Raw genomic sequence first — 11547 nt, 5'->3', positions numbered from 1 at the left:
CTCGTCGAGCAAGGAGGCATTCGAGAAAGCTGCCCCGGCCTACCAGGAGGCTCTGCAAAAAAGCGGGCACAAGTATCGGTTGACATACACACCGGGCAATAACACCAGGAAAAGGACTAGAAAAAGGGAGGTGACATGGTACAACCCGCCATACAACAAGAACGTACGTACCAACATTGGAAAGAAATTCCTTCAGATAATAGACAAATGCTTCCCCAAGGAACATAAGCTTCACAAAGTGCTCAACCGGAACACAGTAAAGTTATCGTACAGCTGCATGCCGAACATGAAGGCAACGATCCAGTCAATCAACAAACGGAAGGTAAAACAGGAGGACGACGTCGGTGGTAGAACATGCAGTTGTCCCCGCAATGCCGAATGCCCGCTGAACGGGGAGTGCCTCAGCAAGAACATAGTGTACCGGGCCACCGTCACGAGCGAAGGCAGGAAGGAGGCATACGTCGGGCTGACGTCCACAACCTTCAAGGCGAGACTGGCGAACCACAAGCAGTCATTCAGATCCGAGAGCAAGAGGGCGCAAACAGAGCTAAGTAAACATATATGGGACTTAAAGGACGAAGGGAAAGACTATGAAATCAAATGGGACATAGTTCTGAAAGCACTGCCATACTCTAACGTAAACAAGAGATGCAATTTGTGTATAGCAGAGAAGTACATAATCATATGTAGGCCAGATCTAGGTACACTGAATAAGAGAAGCGAAATCGTCTCCAAGTGCAGGCATCGAGACAGATGTGTTCTTACTTCAGTGACGTAAACGCGTACTAACTTCAATGACGTAACGCGCGTAACGCGTGCGCGCGCTTGATTCGAAATAAGGTAAGATGCTACTTGTATTCTATTTTTCGTCATTCTGCTGATGAGTGCCTTATGGTACGAAACAGTCTGTTCAGAAAGAGAATATTCCGAATTTATTGCATGTTTATAGCTCTACAGAGATGTATCGAGCACTGTGAATTGTGATAGAAGACGATTTCATTGGATATATATATATATATATATATATGTATATATAGAGAGAGAGTGGTAACACTACGTGTTCAGTTAAATCTTAATCTCGTAAAATGACGGACCAACAGAATAAATCGATCCTTTCAGTTTTTACTGTAGCAGCAGTGGTGGTGCTGGTGCGGCAAAAATGTAAGCCCTATTAAGTGTAAAGATTGAGGGCGCTTGTTTCGAAAAAGTTGTTTTCGTATGCTGCTCAAATCAAATCGTCGGTGAATCGTCAGTCACGGTGGCAGCACCAAAATTTATGATTTCTACCACTTTAATGAAGTAAGTACTCAAAGGCTGAAATATTAACGTATTGTTTAATTTTCTGTCGTTTTTGCCCAGCTACTTTGAATAAGAATACGAATTAATACTCGCTCTGTGTGTGAGTTTCTTCTGCATGTAGTTGTTGCAGACTAGCTGGAGTTACCCAGCCCTGAGTTTTATCATTGGGTTGTCTATTAGGGCTGGAGCGCATTTTTCTCAAAACTTGTAGTATTTGCAAAAAAAATTTGGAAAATGTTCAATTTTGTCCCGTTACACACTAATTGCAACTGCAACTCACCCCAAACTTGCCTGGAATAACCATTACACAGGTCCTTGAAGTAAAAAACGATCCACGATGAAGATTCAGCCTACAATTGCAGTGAAAACAGGAGGAATAACCGCTAACTTGACAACCTTGCTGGATTGGCCAGGGCCGCTATTGGTTTGTGCACAAAAAAAATTGTTTACAATGAATGGCGGTCGATTAACAGGCACAGAGAGCGATCGCTGTCAACTACTCGTTTTTGCCGGCTGCGCTGGCTGTTGGCGCATGACGTCACGCGGAAGCGTAACACCCGATGACTGTTTCATGCACTAGTATAAGGTTTACCACTCGCATAACAGCTTTGGTACTGGAACCGCAACCAATAGTGCATGAAACAGTCATCGGGTGTTACGCTTCCGCGTGACGTCACGCGCCAACAGCCAGCGCAGCCGGCAAAACGAGTAGTTGACAGCGATCGCTCTCTGTGCCTGTTAATCGACCGCCATTCATTGTACACAATTTTTTTTGTGTACAAACCAATAGCGGTCCTGGCCAATCCAGCAAGGTTGTCAAGTTAGCAGTTATTCCTCCTGTTTTCACTGCAATTGTAGGCTAAATCTGCATCGTGGATCGTTTTTTACTTCAAGGACCTGTGTAATGGTTATTCCAGGCAAGTTTGGGATGAGTTGCAGTTGCAATTAGTGTGTAACGGGGACAAAATTGAACATTTTCCAAATTTTTTTTGCAAATACTACAAGTTTTGAGAAAAATGCGCTCCAGCCCTAATAGACAACCCAATGATAAAACTCAGGGCTGGGTAACTCCAGCTAGTTGCAGACTATACTGGCTAGCTAGACAGTATGCAGTAGGAACAGACAGTGTCTTTGTCACGCCCCAACTATCGCATCGGTCCCAACTATAGTTGGGCCTGTCCCAACTATAGTTGGGCCTGTCCCAACTGTAGTTCCACAGTTGGGCTGGCCCAACTATAGTTGGGCCTGTCCCAACTATAGTTGGGACGGTCCCAACTGTAAGTTCCACTGTTGGGCTGGCCCATCTATAGTTGGGCCACTCCGATCTTTTTATTTTGCGGTGTCCCAACTATAGTTTACATTGATGTACAACTGTAAAACGTTCCCTACAGCTCTGATACACGTCTGACTTTACTGGGGACCACTGAAATTAGCTATTGATGGGGCGAATCTATAGTTGGGCCACTCCAATCTTTTTATTTTGCGGTCCCAACTATAGTGTACATTGTTGTACGATTATAAAACATTCCCTACAACTCTAATACACACCTGACTTTACTTGGGACCAATGAAATTATCTATGGGTGGGGACCATCTGTAGTTGGGCCACCGCAATATTTTTATTTGGCGGTCCCAACTATAGTTTACATTGATGTACGACGACTATAAAACATTCCCTACAGTTCTGTTACATACTGTCCGACTTTACTTGGGACCTTTGACATTAGCTATGGGTGGGGCCCATCTATAGTTGGCCGGCCATGGCAATCTTTGAATTTTGCAAAATGTTGCTGGACAATCAACCCAGCAGCTGGACAACTCATCCAACTAGGCAGTACCACGTGACCGGCCAGCCTTGCGGCATGCATGCACGACGAATACACGGTGCCAGCGCCGCGGAACATTTAATCCAACAAGATCTATCAAGCATGAAGCATCCGGCGCAACTCCAGTCCTAACTATAGTTGGGCCGACCCAACTGCCGCACTATAGTTGGGACAGTCCCAACTATAGTTGGGACCGATGCGATAGTTGGGGCGTGACATCATGACTCGGTTGGTGTACATGATACATGTAGCATTTCTTGTGTGTAAAGTTACATATTTAATGATATCATGTACAATCTTCTAGTTCTATGCATGAATTCCTAATTTTGTTTGCAGTTTAATTGTTTCTGAATCGCACTTTAATAATAGTATACATTGCATGATGTAAATACATGTACATTGCACAATGTATTTAGATTAATTTTGTAATGAAACCCATGGATACAGGTCTTTCCCTAGTGCCAGTGATATACAAATTGCTTTTGTGGAAAGATCCAGGATATGTAATTTTTCCATTAATGATTTAATTTGCCACTGACACACTGTTTGCCAAACAAAAGATCTAAATATTTGGCATGCCAAATAAATTATTTAAATTAAGTTTGTACCAGAAATAATATTAATCGAAAGACAATGTGTTCAACTTCAAGTCCATTTCTGATGCAAGCATTGTGCAATAAGTTGTTTTACAATAATATGCATCATCTTGCCAATATGCAGATGGGACAATTTTACACGCATTACTGTGTAGGCATCTTCAATGGAAAACTTTGGCGCTCCCAAGTCATCATGCGGTCATTCCAAACTGCGCCCGCGTCAAGCAATGCGTGTGTTTTTTTGCCTGTGAAACACCTTATTGTGATTTAAATGTGTTATTGCTACAGTACAATTAAGCATAAATTTGTCAATCATTGTTTTCATTTTTTCAGTGATCATTGATAAAGAAATGGCAGCTCCCAAGATGCTCTTTGTGTTTGACTTTGATCAAACAATCATTGATGGCAACGTTGATGTCTGGATCAGAAAACTTCTTCCAAATGGCAAAGTTCCGAAACCAATCAAAGATCGATACAAAGAACATGACAGTTGGACGGAATACATGGGAGACATCTTCTCTCATTTGCATGACTTAGGCATTCGTAAGAGGAAAATGTTGCAAAGCATCAGCGAAGTTCCTTTCACTCCTGGGATGATGGAACTTTTGAAGTATCAGCAAACAGCCCCCTCTATTGAGACCATCATTGCATCTGATGCTAACTCACTGTTCATAAGCCACATTCTGGAGGGGGCGGGGCTTCAGAGGGCCTATCAGGAAATCTTCTCCAATCCTGCAGAATTTGATGCAGCTGGATGCTTAGAAATAGCTCATCATCATAAACATCACTGTGAAAGATGTCCCACAAACCTATGCAAAGGAACAGTGTTGAAAGGCTATCTTCAGACAAAGTTGAAGACTGACAGAGTTGTCTTTGACAAAGTCGCAGTTGTTGGAGATGGTACCAATGATTTCTGTCCGTGTTTGAATCTTGGGGAGAATGATTTTATTTTCCCAAGAAAGGGCTACAGGCTTATCAAGAAGATAGAAGAATATACTAGTGATAAGTCTGATGAGCCTGTTGCTGGTGGCAACAAACTAAAAGCAACTATAGTTCCTTGGGATAATGCTCATGAAATACTGGACTATGTACGGGAGATACTTAAACCATCCAAGGCTAACTGAATGATGTCTAACTGCTTTCTTTTAATTCTGAAATGGGTTAGTTGGCAGTTGCTAGCTATGCTAGCTATGAGTTGGCTAGCTATAAGGTAGGGCTCCATTCTCCAAAGTGTCTGATAATTGCAGAATTGGAAACTGAACAAAGCAATGCAGTTTTCACTGTGACAAATTACATGTACATGTACTTTTCATAAACCAAAGCTTTTGTTTTGTAGCTACTTATTAAAAGATTTTAAAAAGCAACAGGACAGTACAGCTTTCTGACAATGAAAAAATTGCTTTGTGCTGGATTAAGATTTTTCCAAAGTGAGCATGTACATGTAGTCGCCTAAAAGACTGCTCTTTGATACAAGGCAAAAAGTACAATGGAACTGATAATTTGGAATCTGTGCACGTTTACGTCAATAACTCAGCAGGATCCATCAGTCTGGCTGTAATGCCAAGGTGGTTCAGATTACATTAGTTCAGTTAGAATCAATGCATACATCACACCTTGTTGCAAAGAAATACATGTAGCACAAATAAACATGGTGAGTGTGGCTAAATAACCATGGTTTTATTTGTTTACTGTTTAAAATATTCATCTATTCCCCACAAAAAAAATAATAATTTACAATTTATAACAATTTCAAGGATTTGAAATTTTCAAATGAATCGCCAACATGACTTGGGGTCAATGAGTACATGTGTGACTATAATTTGTAGCATTTCTGCTTTTATTTCCTTGGACCTTTTAACAGGCTTCAAATTTAATTACCTGTAAGTGTACCAAATGTCAGCAATTTCTATAACCGTTTTCAAATGGCAATGAACGCAGAGTTTTACATCATTAACTGTATCAATAAATGCAGAGTGTAGTTGTAGAACTCCAGTAACCTTGAAGGTAACAAACAGTTTAACTAAAGAACAATTTTGTAAGGTTGAAAAGAAATTATCCACTTACCGGTAATTAGGACATTTACACACATGAATACAATATTATGACAAAATCTTCATGACTCACTAGTTTATACCATCAGCAATTCACACTGCTTGTTAGTCTCGACTCCATCTTGGGGTCTGATTGAAGAACAGGCAGAAAAACTTGTCTCTGTTTTAGCAGTGGAATGAAATGTGTTGCATGTAGTTAAAGGTAGAGTACATGTACATGTAGATCATTTGTCATTTGTGTATTTGTTTTGTTTGAAGCAACAAAAACTCTCAAAATCTAAAGACGGGTGCTTAACAACTGACCTGATGAAGTTTTTCTATATTCTATAAACTATATTCTAGGATCTCAATTTCAGTTTAAAAAATGCCGAGATATATTTTGAATTAAACCCCAAATCAGCATACAAAACACTTCTTTCAGCCCATTGCAGCTACGCGATGTCACGTACTAAACCGATGAATAATAGCAACCACAGGCGCGTGTACATGTGCGTCATGTAAATTCTTGCGTGCACCCATTCACGGATTTGCCCAAATACAAACCAACTACTAACGGAAATTAATTTTCCAAAAATGCATCACTTGGCTCATTTTTGGAAATGATTTTTTTTATTGTTTTCTTCAAAATGACATCTTGCCAGAAGGAATAATTTCACATGGAGTTTAGTGCCATTTCTATCTCTAAATTTCGTCAGTTACTTTCTGGGATAGCTGCAAATGATGTACATTGTACTCTACCTTTAAGAGGTATCTTAATCTTATTCAAGACCTTCATTGTATCAGCATGATTTACCATACAGTACATGAACCAGTACATGTACAATGTATGTATATTCTTAAATCAATTCATTTTTTTAAAATCTGTGTACCTTTTCCGTAATAAATTTGTAATGTAAGTTGCATTGTTTGCATTCCTTTATTTTAAAGTACGAAAAACTGAAAAAACCCCGAAAGATTCATGTTACATGTACATGTACACGGGAAAAAATATTACAAAGAGACCTACAGGAAATTAACTAAGACTGGTATCATTTTGTGTCAATCAAATTATCTGCTGTAAATAAACTGTTACAATAAAAAGTAAAAATCAACAAGATTCTTTTAATACCAAAAAGTTAAGTCTTTCACAAAGCGCCATTACCAAACAATATCACAAAAAAAGGGGGAAAAAAGAAGATCTTTTAGCTCAGCCATTTTCATGCTCTACCGTTAACAATGCGCCTGCACAATGCTCGGAAGAAACAACTAATTTATGTAATACACATGTTAACCAGACCAAGAAATTATCTTATAAAACTTAATGCAAGTACTCCCAAAACCCAAAGTACAAAAAAAAAAAATGAAACTTATTTTGCCAAATCAAAAAAAGAGATTATTTACATCAAAATACTAATAGTAATACATCTTGAAATGCTATCACAAATAACATTTGAAAATCTTCAGTTTAATACATGTTTGAAGTATTGAAACATACATGTACACAAAACATGTACATGTACATGTAAGAACAGTGCACCCAGAGTAACTATTTTACAAAATACAAAATATACTGCATTCAAAAAAAAAAAAAAAAGAGGAAAAAAGTTAATAATTACTTGGGAATCACAAGCAAATATTATATACATGTATATGACAACCTCTGATATCTGTTTAAAACGTGTCAGTGAAAATCAACAGTAAAGAGCAAGTCTGAGCAACCATTAATTCATAACATCACAATACTTAAAATTAAAAAAATATGTAAATTGTAAATGTGTCCCAATCCTCCAAAGTCTATTTACTTATATTATTAAAAGCCTCCAGTTTATTTCTGTAAACAATTCTTATTAAACTTAAATGCATTCACAAATAAGCAATGACATTTGCCAGCAGGAATGTGCTACCATCTGTCAAAATAACTTTGATCTTTCATGAGTAACACAATTCCCCTAAAGCTTGCTATTTGTTAGTATTTATTGATGTTAAATATTCTTACACCATGGAACATAGGCAACTTGGGCAGCACAATAATCAAGGTAAAGATGCCGTTGATCAAGAAATGTGTGGCTTGGTACTTTGTGTAGAAACTGGCCAGGAAAAACCTGTCAAGACAAATGATACGGAAAGAAATGGTTAATTTTTGTCTCTCTCTCTTTTGAGTTATCCAATGCCTTGAGGTGTTGGTGGAGTATTCACGATGTCCGTTCAGTCGTTCACCAGCGTACTCTGTCCCTCATTGCGGACAGTAGATTGTTTCCCTCGAGCCCAGTGCCCTTCTCCAGGAGTGTCTTCAGAATTGTATACATGTAAACAATCTTAATTCATTTTCATTGGGTTTGTGTAACAGCTGCCCAGGGCAAGAATCATCAATTGACTAGTGTTCATCAATTGATCAGTTTACCAAGATCAAGAAGATCACACAGACCTTGCCTGCTGATGGATATTATTGGATTAATACTATTAATAAGGGCCCAAATGAGGATTGTGACTTACATGACAATAGGTACAACGGTAAGGAATTTTCTGGTGGTTGTAAACTGGTCACCATTGTCGATCTGTTCCCATTGAGTTAAGTAGCGCTCCGTTTGCTGACAATCTGACCAGATGGAGCCTTTGATGTAATGAAACAGTAGGTACATCAACTGTGTAAACATAAAGAACAAATGAAATCAAAACATCTACTTGAGTAAATTTTAGTTCCGGATATTATAATAGTTACATAAATAAGTACAATTACAGTTGCGCCCTTTCGACCCGAATTAGCCTTTTGATCGAAGTTGAAACGAAGAGTGAATTTTACCGAAGTGCTGATTCAGAATTTAAGCATTGCAAATAAAAGTTACATGCAATGTTTAGAATTTTTAGGGCTGTCCTGAATATACTAAATATTGGATCAACTGAAGATTGCAGGTTTAAATATTCGAGAGAAAAAAAGCTACGCACATACACACAGGACTGTGATTTTTTGTTATCATGACGTTGTGGCACTTTGCTTCCTGCCACTATTTTGTTGACTAACTTTTTTGTCGACAAAACACTCCTTCTCCAGCATACCATATCGATCTCCGCACTGACACACTCTTAGTGTTTCTTTTTACCAGTGCAGCACACAGTTGCAGCTGACAGTTTAGAATATCTGAATATTCGGTCAAATATACTTAAAAAAAAATCAAATACTAAATTATTCGAAAAGGGACTGTCCTAGAACTTTTACATATGTAAATATTATATTTTGGATTGTGTGAAAGAAACTTTGACTGACCAGGCTGTGTGTGACTGTTGTAAGTGTCCACACCATCGCTACATTCAGGAAAGGTAGACTGAGAAAGAACAAATGCAGAGCATAAGTTCCAATCAGATATGAAATCCACATGCCACGACTACCCAACCATGAATGAAACGGAGTTATATTTGACTCGATCACTCCATTGGCGACAGCACTCGGCTCAGAAGACTGCTCTGATATTTTCATCTTCATGGCTGCTGTCTCAATCTGGAACAATATATCTCCAGAAATGTTTGTAAACTTGGCAGATCTTTCTTGGTGTGGACTGCTTTCTTCCAGCTGTTTTTCCAAGGAAGACAAAAAAAAAGTCGTTTTAGTGATACATTAAATGAAATTATAACCATGATAACAGATTCGCTGCTCCCGCGATAAATTTTCTCCTCTTACATCACTCGGACCGTGTGAAGTAATTTCGACTACTTTGTTCGTACTCTGCCAGGTACAGTTGTATAAACTCTTGCATCAAATGTTTGTTGAATCAAAATAAGTTGAAGAGTCTCTAATATTTGAAAACTCACCAACGAATGGCCGTATGTTTTTGCCCAGTAGTTCCAGATCACGCGTGCAAGGACCCAACTGCACCTGCGCTAATCAATTTTATGTGACATATTCTTTGATTGGTCACAGGTTTTCGGTCTTCGCAAGTTTGTACCATTGGCATTGCGCTGCAGATAAACATTTCAAAATCAGTAACGTTAATTCTCTTTTAAATTTGCTGGAATTCTCTTGAATGAACTGTTTTTCGAATATAATTCAAATACTTTATCAGAAAATGTGCTTGACTTGCTGGTTATGTCTGAAAAATAATTTTTTCACGTGAAATTTTTTTTTGAGCGAATTGCGAAGCGGTTTTTGATCAATTTGAAATTGATTTAACCGATCCGGAGCTAAGAAAGTGGCATGGGTACTTTTGACGTTACAAGGTCAAAATTAAAAGGGCTTAAACTTGGAAAACTTGAGCCCAAAGCAGCTTCAATGATGTTTGCTATCCGGAACATGCAGAACTACAATGTAGGAAAATGACTGTATGGATGAAGGAACGATATGGATGATGATCATGGGCATGATGGGCATTGATCATCACATCTGTTCCTTTCCGCGCTGTGTGATCATCATGATCATCATCCGAATGGTAATCACGAATATTAAGCTTCAACATGTTCAATAGAATTAGCATGTAAACTATGCAAGCCACAGCACGACGGTTCATGTGTACTGCCTTAGCCCCACTTGTGAGGCCTCAGTATTGCTGCGCTGTACGTTAGGCCACACGTCTGATTTCCCAACCTACTGAGGAGTTTAGTCCGAAACTGGCGCATACGGACTGGGACTCCATAAACTGATAAAGATTTCTACATTTCTCAAAATATTTGGAAAAAGATTACCTAATCTACCCGGCATGCCCAGAGGGCAAAGATGAGACTTCATAGAATACAACCATATAAAAAAACATGCCGAATGGGGGGTGCGCCAGTGTTTGGACTAAACTCCTCAGTACAGATGTGTGAACGTACAGCCCAGCAATACGCACATTTTTTTCTCCCAAACGACATCCGCATATGAGTGTACGCTAGTATATGGCGTTTTGGACTATATAGAGCATGAGAAGAAAATATAAAATAATTAAAAAAAAAATGATTTGAGCATTATGAAATTTAGACTTCATTTCCCTTTTAAAAAAGTCCTCCAAAGCCTCAGATTAGAAAAGAAAAATATTTCGGGTGCAAAACTGAGATTCAAATCTGCATTCCGCAACCTAGCTCGCGGTGCAATATATACTGATATCGACTGAGCTGCCGCACTACTCGTGGGGAAATTAATAATAATAATACCTGTGTACGTATATCACGAAAGTGTTGTAGAGGGCGCTAGACAACCATGTATGCGGATGTCGTTTGTTGGGAAAGAAAAATTCGCACTCGCAGCTGGCAGGCCGCACACACAGTACACTACCGTGGGGCTGCCATGGCTGCTCGATTATCTCCGTCAGAGAAGCTTGTACTAACTCTATTCCTAAATTTAACGCATCAATGACTTCGTAGCACTTTACAAACCTCGGTTGAAACTGTAATGTGTCATGAAAATAGAATATTTTGACAAATTTTACATAGTTTTACCAGTTGCCGATGCATGTACGTCACTCGCAATCATTCAGTTCGAACTATACCCTGTCTCTTTGTGTGAAAACGAATCTTTGTTTGTGCGTTGATTAAATGACAATACAGCACCAGACTAGATGTTGACATCGCCTTATCAAGGATTGTACTCCGTGTAAGATGCTTATCAATTGGATTACAGTGCTGCGATAGTTCGCATTTAATTTTCTGTTACAGACATTAAATTGGATCATTTTGTTATAATATTACAAAATTTAAAAAACTAATCAGTTTAAATTTTGTGAAGGATAATTATTGTTGTTCTACTACCTTAAGACATAATTTACGACAGAAAAATGCACTACTATTGTACTAAAGTAGCCAATCAATTTAGCCGATTGATAGTCATGTCAG

The 11547-nt window shown here is 38.7% G+C and overlaps 2 protein-coding genes across 4 annotated transcripts; one reads left to right on the top strand and one right to left on the bottom strand.

The window, feature by feature from the left end:
- The first annotated feature begins 1053 nt into the window (after window positions 1-1053).
- On the top strand, window positions 1054-6308 carry LOC119728910 (pyridoxal phosphate phosphatase PHOSPHO2-like). The gene is made up of 2 exons (XM_038201340.1): window positions 1054-1299; window positions 4055-6308. Coding segments are annotated over exons 1-2 (792 nt in total). The 5' UTR covers window positions 1054-1298; the 3' UTR covers window positions 4846-6308.
- Window positions 6309-6477: 169 nt separating this feature from the next.
- LOC119728911 (ORM1-like protein 2) lies at window positions 6478-11259 on the bottom strand. 3 transcript variants are annotated; one of them, XM_038201341.1, is made up of 4 exons: window positions 11155-11259; window positions 9014-9316; window positions 8245-8393; window positions 6478-7853 (listed from the first exon to the last, which is right to left on the bottom strand). In XM_038201341.1, exons 1-4 carry the CDS (start codon window positions 11167-11169, stop codon window positions 7718-7720), a joined length of 603 nt encoding a protein of 200 aa, XP_038057269.1. In that variant the 5' UTR covers window positions 11170-11259; the 3' UTR covers window positions 6478-7717. The 3 variants fall into 3 exon arrangements, with proteins under 3 accessions (XP_038057269.1, XP_038057270.1, XP_038057271.1); XM_038201342.1 differs by lacking the exon at window positions 11155-11259 and adding an exon at window positions 10870-10936; XM_038201343.1 differs by lacking the exon at window positions 11155-11259 and adding an exon at window positions 9556-9579.
- Window positions 11260-11547: the final 288 nt, after the last annotated feature.

The sequence above is a fragment of the Patiria miniata genome, unplaced genomic scaffold (assembly GCF_015706575.1).
Source record: "Patiria miniata isolate m_02_andy unplaced genomic scaffold, ASM1570657v1 HiC_scaffold_20, whole genome shotgun sequence".
In the NCBI taxonomy this organism is placed as follows: Eukaryota; Metazoa; Echinodermata; class Asteroidea; order Valvatida; family Asterinidae; genus Patiria; species Patiria miniata.
This window is presented reverse-complemented; position numbering and strand designations above follow the sequence as displayed.

Coding starts and splice junctions, on each gene's coding strand:
- LOC119728911 (XM_038201341.1), bottom strand. Junction 8,394..9,013: donor CAACAGTCACACACAGCCTG/GTCAGTCAAAGT, acceptor ATGTTTACACAG/TTGATGTACCTACTGTTTCA. Junction 7,854..8,244: donor ACCGTTGTACCTATTGTCAT/GTAAGTCACAAT, acceptor TTGTCTTGACAG/GTTTTTCCTGGCCAGTTTCT.